The sequence below is a fragment of the Silurus meridionalis genome, chromosome 24 (assembly GCF_014805685.1).
Source record: "Silurus meridionalis isolate SWU-2019-XX chromosome 24, ASM1480568v1, whole genome shotgun sequence".
NCBI classification, from domain to species: Eukaryota; Metazoa; Chordata; class Actinopteri; order Siluriformes; family Siluridae; genus Silurus; species Silurus meridionalis.
Genome location: NC_060907.1, coordinates 31,821 through 47,436, shown reverse-complemented (window position 1 = coordinate 47,436; position 15,616 = coordinate 31,821). Strand labels below are relative to the sequence as shown.

Here is a 15,616-nt window from a genome sequence, read left to right as displayed (position 1 = left end):
AATCTAGAGGACACAGAGGAGGGACACCACACTCATTACAGAGGAAGGAGTGGTTAACTTACTGTTTACTACGAAAACTGTTATTGAGCGTTTCACTGATGTGAACAGTGTTCGAGAGCAGAAGTACCTCTGCCTGTCGATCAGCCGGAATAAGGGACAGGAAATCATTTAGGTCAGGGAATCCAAAACTGAGGAACAACTGTTTCAGGAACATGTAGAAGCTCCCACTGCCATAGCAGCTCAAGCCTGTTAGGCAACAGAGGGCACTAATGAAAATGTCTGTGGTGTATTCAGATTGATGATATCAGTGAATGTTGAACATTCCTTTGACCGAACTCATCATCAGTCAGTCAAATCAACTTATCACCCTCTACATACAGCATAATACAAAATACACACAAAAGTACACACCTACACACACACACACACACACACACACACACACACACACACACACACACACCTTGGCTGGACTGGTACTTCAGATAGTCTTGTATGTAACTGAAGATAGTGTTGGACTGTGTTACAGAGAGGTTACTGTACACATTATTAAGGCCTTTCACTCTGTAAACACACCAATAGAAATAGACAAATTACAAATGAAAAGAAAAAAAAAAAATGAATTAAATTGAAAGTAAAAATATTAGATTTCTGAGTTCATGTCGAGGAGAAGCTCACATCTCTCTGTAGGAGTCACAGCTGATGTTCATGGGGATGATCGACAGGGTGCTTGGACCAGTCACAGGAAGGAAGATGGAAAGGTAAGTCTGGAACCACAGTGCAAAGTCCTTCGAGCTGAAACTTTGGAAGTGAGGCGCCAGATTCATTAACGTTATGTTCAGAATGGTGTCTGATGTTGCTGAAGGAATGCTAGTCATGTTCATCTGCAAACACACATCAGCATCCATTAAAAGTCTGCAAATACTTGGACTGCATACATTCGTATGCACAGAATAAATGTCTTTTATTTTACAAGAAAATAGGCTACAGAGATCCTCACTTGTATTGCAATCTGGCTGAAGGCTGTGAAGAAGCTGACAAGTTGATTCAGATCTAAAGATGTGATCATACGGCCAAACACCTCTCTAAACACAGAGTCATTTCCCAACACTCCTGCATCTGGCTGCAAAATGAACTCAGCTTTCTGCTCACTGGACAGTAAACCGAACACTGCAACCTGCAGGACAAAACATTCATGTCAGACATTCTGTTCACAACAGGTCTACAAGGAAAACAAGCAACACTGGTACAGCAGCTATATGTTCTCTCAGCCAAAACCCAAAGACCAACTGTTCCTACTACACTCTTGTGAACACAAACGAAACAAGTAATTGCTGCAATTGTGATGTTACTCACACTGGAGAAATTAGCATTTAGAATTTGGAGCTCCTTTAAGGTGGCATAATTGCTGAAATTGCCAAGGTTCTTTTCAAACCAGTCATTGCTGCCAGAAGTGTTGGAAAACAGCCAGGATCTAAAAGGATCAGAGATCATTGGATTAATGAATCAAATTATTCTTAATTGTCTTATATATTTTCATCTAGGTAAACCATCGTTTTAAACTATTCAGACTAAAACAAGTCACAGACTGCCACGTGTCTGTTTCAGGTTTCTAAACATATAAAGGAGACTATGTACCTGGCAAGTCAACTCTTGACAGGAAGGGAAAGATGAATGAAGTAAAGACCCACTGCTTCTGTTTCTTTGTCATAAGTGATTCCTGACTACCGAGAGCCTCCACCCTAATTTGAATGGAACAGATTAGATTTTCACATGAACTACATCATCTTCATGTCTTAAATAACACATCTGGAGTTTCTAAATTCCAGTGACCATACTTACACAATTTGGTATGTCTCACAGCTGAAGGTTTTGGAACTGATGCTGAACAGAAAGTCTGTGGACACTGATGACAAAAATAGTCTGAGCCTTATCTGGAACCACTTGCTTATGAAAGTAGCATTCGTTAACTGTGCTGCTGTGAAGTCCTTGATTATCACCTCCCCAATGGCATCAAGCATATTTGGGTTGAATTGAATGCTGCTGTTGGTCTGCATGAAAGATTACATGATTCAATGCATAGTTAACCAAAATGTTTTGCTTTTTTTTCTTAAACACCAGGTAAATGTTCTTACTATGCTTGAAAACCTGTCCAGTGCATTCTCCAATGATCCAGCAAAATTCTGGAAGAAATGCTTCCAAAGATCTTTAGAGTAGGTCAGGTTATTTTGCAGTTTGCATGTTAACAATGTGAGCAGATCATCAGAGGACAATACAACACCCTTAAAAGACAAAAAACAGGTTTTTGTGGTCAACTCATTTTTGGAGTAACAATACTGAACTTAAAGCGAGATATTTTGTTCACAGAAGACTTACTGATGAACATGCATAATCAGAAATGTTGAAGTTGCACAGTACTGCAGAAATGTTTCCAGATGCAAAACCCAAAGACCAACTGTTCCTACTACACTCTTGTGAACACAAACGAAACAAGTAATTGCTGCAATTGTGATGTTACTCACACTGGAGAAATTAGCATTTAGAATTTGGAGCTCCTTTAAGGTGGCATAATTGCTGAAATTGCCAAGGTTCTTTTCAAACCAGTCATTGCTGCCAGAAGTGTTGGAAAACAGCCAGGATCTAAAAGGATCAGAGATCATTGGATTAATGAATCAAATTATTCTTAATTGTCTTATATATTTTCATCTAGGTAAACCATCGTTTTAAACTATTCAGACTAAAACAAGTCACAGACTGCCACGTGTCTGTTTCAGGTTTCTAAACATATAAAGGAGACTATGTACCTGGCAAGTCAACTCTTGACAGGAAGGGAAAGATGAATGAAGTAAAGACCCACTGCTTCTGTTTCTTTGTCATAAGTGATTCCTGACTACCGAGAGCCTCCACCCTAATTTGAATGGAACAGATTAGATTTTCACATGAACTACATCATCTTCATGTCTTAAATAACACATCTGGAGTTTCTAAATTCCAGTGACCATACTTACACAATTTGGTATGTCTCACAGCTGAAGGTTTTGGAACTGATGCTGAACAGAAAGTCTGTGGACACTGATGACAAAAATAGTCTGAGCCTTATCTGGAACCACTTGCTTATGAAAGTAGCATTCGTTAACTGTGCTGCTGTGAAGTCCTTGATTATCACCTCCCCAATGGCATCAAGCATATTTGGGTTGAATTGAATGCTGCTGTTGGTCTGCATGAAAGATTACATGATTCAATGCATAGTTAACCAAAATGTTTTGCTTTTTTTTCTTAAACACCAGGTAAATGTTCTTACTATGCTTGAAAACCTGTCCAGTGCATTCTCCAATGATCCAGCAAAATTCTGGAAGAAATGCTTCCAAAGATCTTTAGAGTAGGTCAGGTTATTTTGCAGTTTGCATGTTAACAATGTGAGCAGATCATCAGAGGACAATACAACACTTAAAAGACAAAAAACAGGTTTTTGTGGTCAACTCATTTTTGGAGTAACAATACTGAACTTAAAGCGAGATATTTTGTTCACAGAAGACTTACTGATGAACATGCATAATCAGAAATGTTGAAGTTGCACAGTACTGCAGAAATGTTTCCAGATGCAAAATCTTTAGAAAGTGGGTAACTACGCAGAAAAAAACAACAGAATTACGCTTTAAAACAACTTAAACATGGTTTCTATAAACTTGATTCTTTGATAGTTTTATAAACAAGCTCACCTGTTAACACCATAACAAGGGTTGCGGTTGATGAGGCCAAGAGTCAGTGTGTCCAAATCAGATTGGTTTTGTTGTGACACCCAGGATTGAATGGCTGAGGAGTTCTCAAATAGCTTCAGATCAGCCATGTTTACCCCCAATAGAGCCTTCACTGTGCTCACATTCAGGGTCTGACAAACACAAATTAGTTTAACTCAAGTTCATATTCGATTTTCTATTTGTCACTTTATGTAAATCAAACACCTATTCTATTCCTTTTATTATTTATACCTGGAGAACTTGGTTTCAGACTAATGAATATGTTGATGTCCATGTTGATGTTCTGGGTGGAAAGTGCTTCTATATCCTCCACGGGTGCTCCACCTAGTCATAGAGACACACATACACACACACACAATAAGAGATTTTAAAGTGTGATAATGTGAGTAACGGTTCCAGCGGCAGTGTACCTGATGCACCAGCAGAGGGAACTATCACCTGAGTAAAGAACAGTTCTGGTTCTATCGGTTAGTTGCTGTTATTAGCATTTCTATCCAGTGGTCATGCTTAATTCAGTGCAAAGTACTGTGTTTGCTAGCCATCACATTACCAAACCTATTGTTTTCTTGTTTTCATTGTGTATCGGACTCTTCTCGTTGTCGTCTCTCGTCTCTTTTTAATTGCTAGAGTTGTTTACCAACTGTACCTTTGCCTAGCCCTTCTGTTTTTTTTGCCACTGGTGTTTTCAATAAACCGCACATGGATTCAGAACCCTTTTACCTCCACCTCGGCATCACAGAATACTTTGCCCGACGAGAATCCAACAGATTTTCATCGGTTGGAATCGGTTGTCACATACCAGGGAGAAATGCTTGTGGCTTACCTCATGAAGTTCAAGGCTCAACAGGCTGCTAACACTCACCTCCTTCAAGCTATTAATGCCATGCCGGCCAGCCAACATAAACTACTGAAGATGGCTCTTTTGGACAAATTTGATGGTTTCACAAATTACTGTTGCAAGTTTCTTTGGCAACATAAGGTATATTTTCCCAACACCAAGTCAAGTTTACTTCTATAGTGCGTTTTACCGTGGACATTGTCTCAAAGCAGCTTAACAGAATGTAAGAGTTAAGGTGAACAATGTGTATTTATCCCTGATGAGCAAGCCATGGAGATTGTGGCAAGCAAAAACAACCAGACGTTTATAGCTAGGATTCCACTAAATGCGCTCTGACGCTAACCTTGCTAAATGGCAAAGTGCTGGAATGGGTTTCCGCATTATGGGGCATTGACAAAAGTGGTTAAAAGCTCTTTAGCTCACTTCAGACAGCTGCTCAAGGATGTGTTTCAATACCCAGCAGAAGTCAAATTTATCCACCAAATATGCCATGAAGTTTCGTACCCTTGTCACGCACAGCAGCTGGAATGGCATGGCACTCCGGGCAGGCGGTAATTGCCTGCAAGGACCAGAACAATTCCTTGTTCCAATACATCACCACAACCATTCAACTGGACAATCTCTTACAAAATCAGTGCCACACTCGAGAGTTTTACCCTGCTCAAACAATGCCATGCCTGTACCATGCGAGGTTGCCAGTGTCACATAGCCCATTGAGCTTGGTAGAACTCTTGTCTGTCCAGAGGAGCGGAGGCATCAAATGCACCTCAAATTATGCTTCAATTGTGGACAAGAACCCAGCGTTGTTTGCAGTGTCCTAAGGTGAGCTTCAAACCTTGTCTCTACAGTCATTGACTATCGCAACCTGCCCTCGATTACAGTGCGTTATCCATATCCACTCCTTCTGGTGCCATCCACCCTCAAACAGCTCAGAGAGGCACGATATTTTACTAAACTCGACCTCCGCAGTGCCTATAACTTGATCCGTATTAAAGAGGGGGGACGAGCGGAAAACTGGCCTTGACACGACCAGAGGGCACTGTGAATATCGGCGATGCCGTATGGCCTGGCCAACATGCTGGCGATATTTAATTCATTCATGAATCAAATTCATAGAGACATGCTAAATGTATTTTTATTGTGTATGTATAGGATACACAGGGAAACCAAACCCTCTACCTCTGCCTTGGCATCATAGTGTGTGTGTGTGTGTGTGTGTGTGTGTGTGTGTGTGGTTACTTTTAATACCAACTACTTCTTTTAAAAGATGTATTTGTTTGTGTGTCTTATCTTTCTTATAAGTGGACATTTGTTTTACCTAGGTAGGGTGTCATGAGTTGGTAGTACGTAGTGGCATTGCTGCGGAGATTGATAAATGAAGATTTGGCAATGATGTACAGAGCAGATTTCTGTTGAGTCGAACACAAAGTCAGATCTGGAGGCAGGACCATTCTGCATAGAAAAAAGGAAACATCATGAACACAACCATACCCAAATCATTTTGCTTTTGCATGCTTTTGGATGTATGAACATGTTTGTGTGTGTAATTACATTAGGTTCTCAGCAGTGATATTTTCCAGTACATTGATGTCTAATGTACAGATGTAAGAACCAATGATATTTATTTCAGCACTTCCCAGAGAATGAATATCAATGTTCAGATATCTCATGATGATTGCTTTACTCTAGAAAAAAAAACACAAACAATATTCAGGTAGCAAGCACATAATTGTCTGAGCATTAGATATGTTAAGACCCTTAACCCACAAATGTTTAGTTGTATAAATGAGAGAATTGTAAATTGCTCTGGAAAGGGCATCTGCCAAATGCCATTAATGTAATTGTGTTTCTCTTTTCTCTTTCTCTCACAGACGCTCTTTCTTTCACTCTATACCAAATCAAAGATGCTCTCTCTTCTTCGCTATATAGGTTCAAACATGACCTAGCTCTCTTTTTCTCTCTACATAGGATCACAGATGTTTTCTCTTTCACTCTTTAAAGGATCACAGATGATTTTTTTTTCACTCTATAAAGGATCACAGATGTTTTCTTTCACTCTTTAAAGGATCACAGATGATTTTTTTTTCACTCTATAAAGGATCACAGATCTTCCTCTATATTGGGTCTCTCTCTTCCTCTCTGTCTTGCTCTCGTTCTCTGATGGATTAGAGATTCTCTCTGTTTCTCTGATTAAAGGATTGCAGGTGCTCATGATTTCTCTCTTCCCATCTCTCTCAGAGGAGAGGAATGTGGCATTAAGATAAATAATAAATAAATGGCAAAAAAATACTTTAAAGGTCTTTATCTCTCTCTCTCTCTCTCTCTCTCTCTCTCTGTTTCTCATAAACATTTAAACTTACACTCACACACTTTTACATCCATCCATTACCTTTTCTGGTTCCCAGCTTCCATCATTTGAGTCCAGTAAAGAGGACAGCGTATCAATTATAGTAATGTTCCATTTGCTAATAGCATCAATAGATGCTACCCGAGACGTGGAACCTAGTAGTTGCAGCACATCATCATTAAGGCCTGATGGATAAATCTAGATATGCAAAAATTTCAAAAAATTTTATTATACCACCTGGCACACAATATCCAAAAGTTTATTTGGGTAAATCCAACATTCACACAAAGTCTGACTTTGAACTTATAACCCAAAACAAACCTTGATTGAGAGATTATTCATTTTGCAAACATATAGCATGCAAGAATCATATTTAAACACACACTGCAAAAAATAACAGAATACTATGGTAGAAAAGCACAAACAACCTTGTATTTCTCATAATACCTGGTTTAACTTGTTCAGAATGACATTCTGGAGGCTGGTGTCCACCACTTTCTCAGTAATGGCTGCCAGGTTGTCCTGTAGGACATCGATGTCCAGATACAGATCAAACAGCGTGGAGTTAAAGCCGTAAGGAAACGATGTATCTGCAATTGTTGCTGCTGTGATCTTGCTCACTGTTAGACACAGAAGGTTTAGAGTTACTCAGTAATGGACAGAATCTAAAACCTGTCCATGTACCTTAATGTACCATTACCTGTAGTGCTTTCTGAGTTGCATTCTGTAAAGAATGCACTTAGTTTCTTTATTGGGAGCTTCTGCTTCCTCAGGACTGAAAGAACTTTCCTTTTTACATTCTATAAACAATGCACACATACACACGCGCACACACACACACACACACACACACACACACACACACACACACACACACACACACACACACACACACAAACACACAAACACACATTCAATTAGTCCAGATAGTATAACACTGGGTTAATAAATCAATCAAAATCATAAATGCAAAGCTGAACATGTTTACATACAAAGCTAAGCTTGTTGCAGAGGTCTGATTTGAAATAAACAGCCAGCATGCCGAGTTGTTCCACGGTCTGCTCATTCCATGTTGATGGATTACTGATTAAATAAAAATAATGTCAAAGATATAATACTAATAATATAATACAAATACAAACACACATTATTTATTTTGTTTCATGACCTTTTAGGCTTTTCAATTTAAATGTTAAAATGTGATTTTTCTTTTCTACAACTCTACCACATATATAAAAGATATGTGCTAATGCACAAGATGTTCTGTCTTACCCATAAGTAGTGTTTCCACTGAGCAGCAGTGACTGTATAGCAGTGATCTGAGAATCAGAAAGATCTTCACAGTTCTTTAGTTTCTCCAAAATGAGAGGGTCAGAGTTCTGAATGTAGGAGAATTCCAGTGTGCAGGCCATATTCCCAAGAACATCCACCTGATCCCCGGTCAGGCTCACACCAGATATACCCTACAGCATCACAAACCATAAAGTAGTGTCACACAGAATCTCTAAAATGGGGACTTGTGAGGAATCCAATATTTTGTTTCAAAATATTTGTCTTTTATATGAACTTGAACATTTTTTCTAATAAATTAACCCGATTATATGTTCTTGATAGATCACAAAACACTTATGGAAGGGAATTTGCTGATTGCAATAGATGAATATTTCAACACTGGAAGTTCACGAGACACAAATCGAATGTAACATTTGGTGCAATTTAGTGATAGGTTTTCCAAGATTTAATTGCTAAGAATGAATGTGTTGGGCTGTAAACATGTTACTGTGTATGTATTACCAGGCAGTCCTTTGCATTGTTGAACAGGTTGGTCATTTTGTCAAGGACAGGAGAAACAACATAGAAATCTGCTTTGCCCAGGGCACTGAAATATGACTGGCAGTTCACCTTGTATCTTCTCATAGCTACAACACACGGATAGCAAACAACCCACACTCTTAATTTCAGACACATGAAACCATCAAGTGGGAATGCAGGAGACATGTGTATTATCTTTTATAGTCAGTATTTTGTGTGTGTGAAAGTGTTCCACACCTGTAGTACAGTAGCAGGTCAGAGGGGACATCAGTAAAGTTAACAAATGGATCTTGTTTTACGTAGTTGTACATGCAGATCAGCTGAAACACAGAATGCATTGTGATTGTGTAGTTTCTCGTTTACTAGTCAAGGTTTGGGTCCACATGCTGTCTCTGTCTCAGGCTTTGTGCAGAATGTGAAAGAATATCAGAGTGTATCTACCTGAGCCTCTTCCAGGACAACCTTGTCTCTGTCTGCACGTGGTCTACAGGCTTTCACTAGATCTTTGGCTTTTGTATTGGCAGAGTCTGAACTGAACCACAGGAGAATCCCTGCAGTACTGATGGTGACAGACTGTGGGGAGAAACACCCACACACACACACACACACACACACACACACACACACACACACAGAGTCAAACACAGACACACACTCAATGACTAGTTTATTGACCAAATTGCAATCTTAGCAAGTCAGGTTGTGTGTGAGTGTCTGTGTGTTTGTGTGTGTGTGTGTGTGTGTGTGAGAGAGAGAGAGAGAGAGAGAGAGAGAGAGAGAGAGAGATTCTGTGTGTTTCTAACTCACTCTTCTGGATTATCACTGGCACTTGCCACTGCACCAAACAGCATCATAGCCTGGTAGGAATGAAAGACAAATCATTGCATTTATGGGAATACCAGTATAAAAAAGTGATTTACAAAGTGGGTCTGTTCAGTTACCTGTTCATGACTCCAGCTTTTGTTATTGATGAGTGAAATTTCCACAGAGCTCAGTGATGTCAATAGAACAAGCGGAATATACATCACCAGTGCATCTGGAACATTCTGTATCACTTCAGTTTGGTCTACAGAGATTACCTGGAAAAAAAGTGTTGGAGCAGACTTCAACATCAACAAACTATTGATTCCATACAATTACAAAGCTGTATAGGAGACAGTCACAGAAATGTACATAACAGTAATGTGTTTGTGTGTATGCATGCGTGTATGTGTGTGTGCTTGTGTAAAAAGAGTGTATACCTTTTGGACAAATGTCTCTTGCAGAATAACTGGTGCTGATAAAATGTTATTGATGAACGTTACATTTTGTGATAAAGACATAATCTGAGAAGATGGGAGGATGGAGATGGTTGCAGAAGGAACACCACCAATAAGTGTTCCCAGTGACAAGACTGAGGAGGCACTGTCGATCTGTGAGATAATACATAAAAGAAATCATTCTGATATTTCCACATGAACGCAACAAGAGAATGTTTAAATTACAGGACTTTGAGAAATAGCGTGTAATTAGTTAATATATCAAAAGGAAATACAATTTTGTTCACAGTTTCACAGTTTGATTTTGTAAAATAGCTTCAACTTGATGTGATTTCATTTCAAGCAGCATAGACTGTCATTCCTGACAATTTTGCAATGTACACTCACATTAAAGCCTGAACTAATGATGCTCTGGATGAGGGCATTCAATTGGCCCTGGTCCCAGCCACTGATGATACTGAGTGTAGACAGTGTAGTGTTCAACACATTGGAGGGGGCAGAGTTTATCTGGCCAACAGTCAGGCCCACGCACTGGCTACCCAACTTTTGGATGGCATCTGTTGTTATATTGGGGAACTTTGCTACCAGCACCGCTGTAACCTGAAAAGAGAAGAGGATTATAGATAACGGGTACTGCTACACTAGCTGATTAGTAAACAGGCAGAGACTTATTTATTGATCACCTCTGGATTAAATTCTGTACAGAAGTTGTTGATCTTAGTGAGGATGGTCTGAATGTCTGCATCTCCAAGAGGAACAAACATGGAGGAAGGACTTTGACACAGCAGCTCAGGTGGCAATCTATAAGAACACAAATACGCTTTTAGAATGCTTTATACAAGGCTGGATGAAGAAATAGAAGAAGTAGTTGATAATGTGTAGAGTCTAGTGTTACCTGAGTGGGCTGAAGTCAGGATTCTGGAGGTACAACTCTCTTGTGTAGTACTGCAGGACACTGGCTGAAATGTTTGCATTGTTGAACAACTGAAGATTTTCAGAGTTCTTCAGGAACACACTTGACTAAAGAACATAATAAACCACACATTAATACGTCACTATGAGTGTGTGTTGCAGGATGTATTTAGCTGATATCGGTCCAAATTACTAAAATAGATAATTACATGTATGCTTGTGTGTGTGTGTGTGTGTGTGTGTGTGTGTGTGTGTGTGTGTGTGTGTGTGTGTGTGTGTGTGTGTGTGCTACCATGTTTCCTGATAAGAATAATTGAAGATCAGTGAGGGTGATGAAGGTGATGAAGAATCCGATATTATCGACAAACCAGGCAGTGGAGTTCAGAAGAGGATCTGAAGAGTTATAGCAGCGAGGGCTGCCATCTGCAAATTACACATAAACATAGTTTTGTTAAGACACACATATTGTACATACACATGTACCGGAAACAAAAGTGAAGTACATTTAATCAGAGAGAAAGAGAGAGGGATAGAAAACAGAAGAAAAGAGTTTATACTTACTGCCGCTGCTTAAATACTCTTTAATAGAGCTGTACACATCAGCTGGGGTGAAATCAGCTGCAGCAAAGATGTAGTTGTCCCCTAGGATGGACACCCTGCTCACAAACACACATATAGAGGAAATGTTTTACTAGGGATACTTGTTTTTTAAGCCAACAGACAAAGGTCTGTGTTTGTGCTGAGAACCCTGTGTAATGCTGAATGCAACAAAGACTCACAGTTTCCTGTATGACAGACAAGAGGCACCACTGAGCTGGGTGGAGCTGATGAGCTGAGAGCTGAGGTAGGGCAGGTAGTGAAGCAGTGTGACATTAAACCACTGTTCTACATCAGCCTGAGATGAGGCACTATGCACGAGGCCACACACACTCTAATGTTCGGCTGGCCAGAGCTGAGGACAAAACAGGCTCCTGTAAAGAGATACAGGGATTACTCTATCTGTTAATATAACAAAAAAGTAAGCAACATGCATGGGCAACAGCAAAAGTGAAATGAAGAAAATACCATCTCCAGGTACTGAGTGGTTCTGTTGTAATTGTTAAGTAGTGTGCAGAGTTCAGAACCATTAATCACTGGGTTTGTGCTTTTCAGATACTCGCTGAGTTCTTCCGTTGAGATGGAGCTCAAAATCTAGAGGACACAGAGGAGGGACACCACACTCATTACAGAGGAAGGAGTGGTTAACTTACTGTTTACTACGAAAACTGTTATTGAGCGTTTCACTGATGTGAACAGTGTTCGAGAGCAGAAGTACCTCTGCCTGTCGATCAGCCGGAATAAGGGACAGGAAATCATTTAGGTCAGGGAATCCAAAACTGAGGAACAACTGTTTCAGGAACATGTAGAAGCTCCCACTGCCATAGCAGCTCAAGCCTGTTAGGCAACAGAGGGCACTAATGAAAATGTCTGTGGTGTATTCAGATTGATGATATCAGTGAATGTTGAACATTCCTTTGACCGAACTCATCATCAGTCAGTCAAATCAACTTATCACCCTCTACATACAGCATAATACAAAATACACACAAAAGTACACACCTACACACACACACACACACACACACACACACACACACACACACACACACACACACCTTGGCTGGACTGGTACTTCAGATAGTCTTGTATGTAACTGAAGATAGTGTTGGACTGTGTTACAGAGAGGTTACTGTACACATTATTAAGGCCTTTCACTCTGTAAACACACCAATAGAAATAGACAAATTACAAATGAAAAGAAAAAAAAAAAATGAATTAAATTGAAAGTAAAAATATTAGATTTCTGAGTTCATGTCGAGGAGAAGCTCACATCTCTCTGTAGGAGTTACAGCTGATGTTCATGGGGATGATCGACAGGGTGCTTGGACCAGTCACAGGAAGGAAGATGGAAAGGTAAGTCTGGAACCACAGTGCAAAGTCCTTCGAGCTGAAACTTTGGAAGTGAGGCGCCAGATTCATTAACGTTATGTTCAGAATGGTGTCTGATGTTGCTGAAGGAATGCTAGTCATGTTCATCTGCAAACACACATCAGCATCCATTAAAAGTCTGCAAATACTTGGACTGCATACATTCGTATGCACAGAATAAATGTCTTTTATTTTACAAGAAAATAGGCTACAGAGATCCTCACTTGTATTGCAATCTGGCTGAAGGCTGTGAAGAAGCTGACAAGTTGATTCAGATCTAAAGATGTGATCATACGGCCAAACACCTCTCTAAACACAGAGTCATTTCCCAACACTCCTGCATCTGGCTGCAAAATGAACTCAGCTTTCTGCTCACTGGACAGTAAACCAAACACTGCAACCTGCAGGACAAAACATTCATGTCAGACATTCTGTTCACAACAGGTCTACAAGGAAAACAAGCAACACTGGTACAGCAGCTATATGTTCTCTCAGCCAAAACCCAAAGACCAACTGTTCCTACTACACTCTTGTGAACACAAACGAAACAAGTAATTGCTGCAATTGTGATGTTACTCACACTGGAGAAATTAGCATTTAGAATTTGGAGCTCCTTTAAGGTGGCATAATTGCTGAAATTGCCAAGGTTCTTTTCAAACCAGTCATTGCTGCCAGAAGTGTTGGAAAAACAGCCAGGATCTAAAAGGATCAGAGATCATTGGATTAATGAATCAAATTATTCTTAATTGTCTTATATATTTTCATCTAGGTAAACCATCGTTTTAAACTATTCAGACTAAAACAAGTCACAGACTGCCACGTGTCTGTTTCAGGTTTCTAAACATATAAAGGAGACTATGTACCTGGCAAGTCAACTCTTGACAGGAAGGGAAAGATGAATGAAGTAAAGACCCACTGCTTCTGTTTCTTTGTCATAAGTGATTCCTGACTACCGAGAGCCTCCACCCTAATTTGAATGGAACAGATTAGATTTTCACATGAACTACATCATCTTCATGTCTTAAATAACACATCTGGAGTTTCTAAATTCCAGTGACCATACTTACACAATTTGGTATGTCTCACAGCTGAAGGTTTTGGAACTGATGCTGAACAGAAAGTCTGTGGACACTGATGACAAAAATAGTCTGAGCCTTATCTGGAACCACTTGCTTATGAAAGTAGCATTCGTTAACTGTGCTGCTGTGAAGTCCTTGATTATCACCTCCCCAATGGCATCAAGCATATTTGGGTTGAATTGAATGCTGCTGTTGGTCTGCATGAAAGATTACATGATTCAATGCATAGTTAACCAAAATGTTTTGCTTTTTTTTCTTAAACACCAGGTAAATGTTCTTACTATGCTTGAAAACCTGTCCAGTGCATTCTCCAATGATCCAGCAAAATTCTGGAAGAAATGCTTCCAAAGATCTTTAGAGTAGGTCAGGTTATTTTGCAGTTTGCATGTTAACAATGTGAGCAGATCATCAGAGGACAATACAACACCCTTAAAAGACAAAAAACAGGTTTTTGTGGTCAACTCATTTTTGGAGTAACAATACTGAACTTAAAGCGAGATATTTTGTTCACAGAAGACTTACTGATGAACATGCATAATCAGAAATGTTGAAGTTGCACAGTACTGCAGAAATGTTTCCAGATGCAAAATCTTTAGAAAGTGGGTAACTACGCAGAAAAAAAAACAACAGAATTACGCTTTAAAACAACTTAAACATGGTTTCTATAAACTTGATTCTTTGATAGTTTTATAAACAAGCTCACCTGTTAACACCATAACAAGGGTTGCGGTTGATGAGGCCAAGAGTCAGTGTGTCCAAATCAGATTGGTTTTGTTGTGACACCCAGGATTGAATGGCTGAGGAGTTCTCAAATAGCTTCAGATCAGCCATGTTTACCCCCAATAGAGCCTTCACTGTGCTCACATTCAGGGTCTGACAAACACAAATTAGTTTAACTCAAGTTCATATTCGATTTTCTATTTGTCACTTTATGTAAATCAAACACCTATTCTATTCCTTTTATTATTTATACCTGGAGAACTTGGGTTTCAGACTAATGAATATGTTGATGTCCATGTTGATGTTCTGGGTGGAAAGTGCTTCTATATCCTCCACGGGTGCTCCACCTAGTCATAGAGACACACATACACACACACACACACACACACACACACACACACACACACACACACACACACAATAAGAGATTTTAAAGTGTGATAATGTGAGTAACGGTTCCAGCGGCAGTGGAACTGATGCTGAACAGAAAGTCTGTGGACACTGATGACAAAAATAGTCTGAGCCTTATCTGGAACCACTTGCTTATGAAAGTAGCATTCGTTAACTGTGCTGCTGTGAAGTCCTTGATTATCACCTCCCCAATGGCATCAAGCATATTTGGGTTGAATTGAATGCTGCTGTTGGTCTGCATGAAAGATTACATGATTCAATGCATAGTTAACCAAAATGTTTTGCTTTTTTTTCTTAAACACCAGGTAAATGTTCTTACTATGCTTGAAAACCTGTCCAGTGCATTCTCCAATGATCCAGCAAAATTCTGGAAGAAATGCTTCCAAAGATCTTTAGAGTAGGTCAGGTTATTTTGCAGTTTGCATGTTAACAATGTGAGCAGATCATCAGAGGACAATACAACACCCTTAAAAGACAAAAAACAGGTTTTTGTGGTCAACTCATTTTTGGAG

The 15,616-nt window shown here is 39.5% G+C and overlaps 3 protein-coding genes across 3 annotated transcripts; all 3 read right to left on the bottom strand.

Moving 5' to 3' along the window:
* Positions 1-3,525: 3,525 nt before the first annotated feature.
* Positions 3,526-9,093, bottom strand: LOC124378562 (mesothelin-like protein). The gene is made up of 12 exons (XM_046838287.1): positions 8,991-9,093; positions 8,738-8,862; positions 8,216-8,406; positions 7,936-8,026; positions 7,644-7,743; positions 7,391-7,563; positions 6,986-7,141; positions 6,148-6,281; positions 5,915-6,048; positions 3,990-4,082; positions 3,720-3,870; positions 3,526-3,625 (listed from the first exon to the last, which is right to left on the bottom strand). Exons 1-12 carry the CDS (start codon positions 9,091-9,093, stop codon positions 3,526-3,528), a joined length of 1,551 nt encoding a protein of 516 aa, XP_046694243.1.
* On the bottom strand, positions 8,849-11,831 carry LOC124378259. The gene is made up of 12 exons (XM_046837831.1): positions 11,706-11,831; positions 11,488-11,582; positions 11,219-11,349; positions 10,910-11,034; positions 10,698-10,815; positions 10,402-10,614; positions 9,997-10,167; positions 9,697-9,834; positions 9,563-9,612; positions 9,197-9,328; positions 8,993-9,075; positions 8,849-8,862 (listed from the first exon to the last, which is right to left on the bottom strand). Exons 3-10 carry the CDS (start codon positions 11,219-11,221, stop codon positions 9,253-9,255), a joined length of 894 nt encoding a protein of 297 aa, XP_046693787.1. The 5' UTR covers positions 11,222-11,349; positions 11,488-11,582; positions 11,706-11,831; the 3' UTR covers positions 8,849-8,862; positions 8,993-9,075; positions 9,197-9,252.
* A 3-nt stretch (positions 11,832-11,834) lies between these two features.
* LOC124378561 lies at positions 11,835-14,954 on the bottom strand. The gene is made up of 13 exons (XM_046838285.1): positions 14,947-14,954; positions 14,677-14,846; positions 14,496-14,580; positions 14,255-14,401; positions 13,962-14,170; positions 13,758-13,861; positions 13,475-13,593; positions 13,119-13,295; positions 12,797-13,002; positions 12,582-12,682; positions 12,242-12,360; positions 11,992-12,117; positions 11,835-11,897 (listed from the first exon to the last, which is right to left on the bottom strand). Exons 2-13 carry the CDS (start codon positions 14,802-14,804, stop codon positions 11,835-11,837), a joined length of 1,584 nt encoding a protein of 527 aa, XP_046694241.1. The 5' UTR covers positions 14,805-14,846; positions 14,947-14,954.
* Between the last annotated feature and the right edge of the window lie 662 nt (positions 14,955-15,616).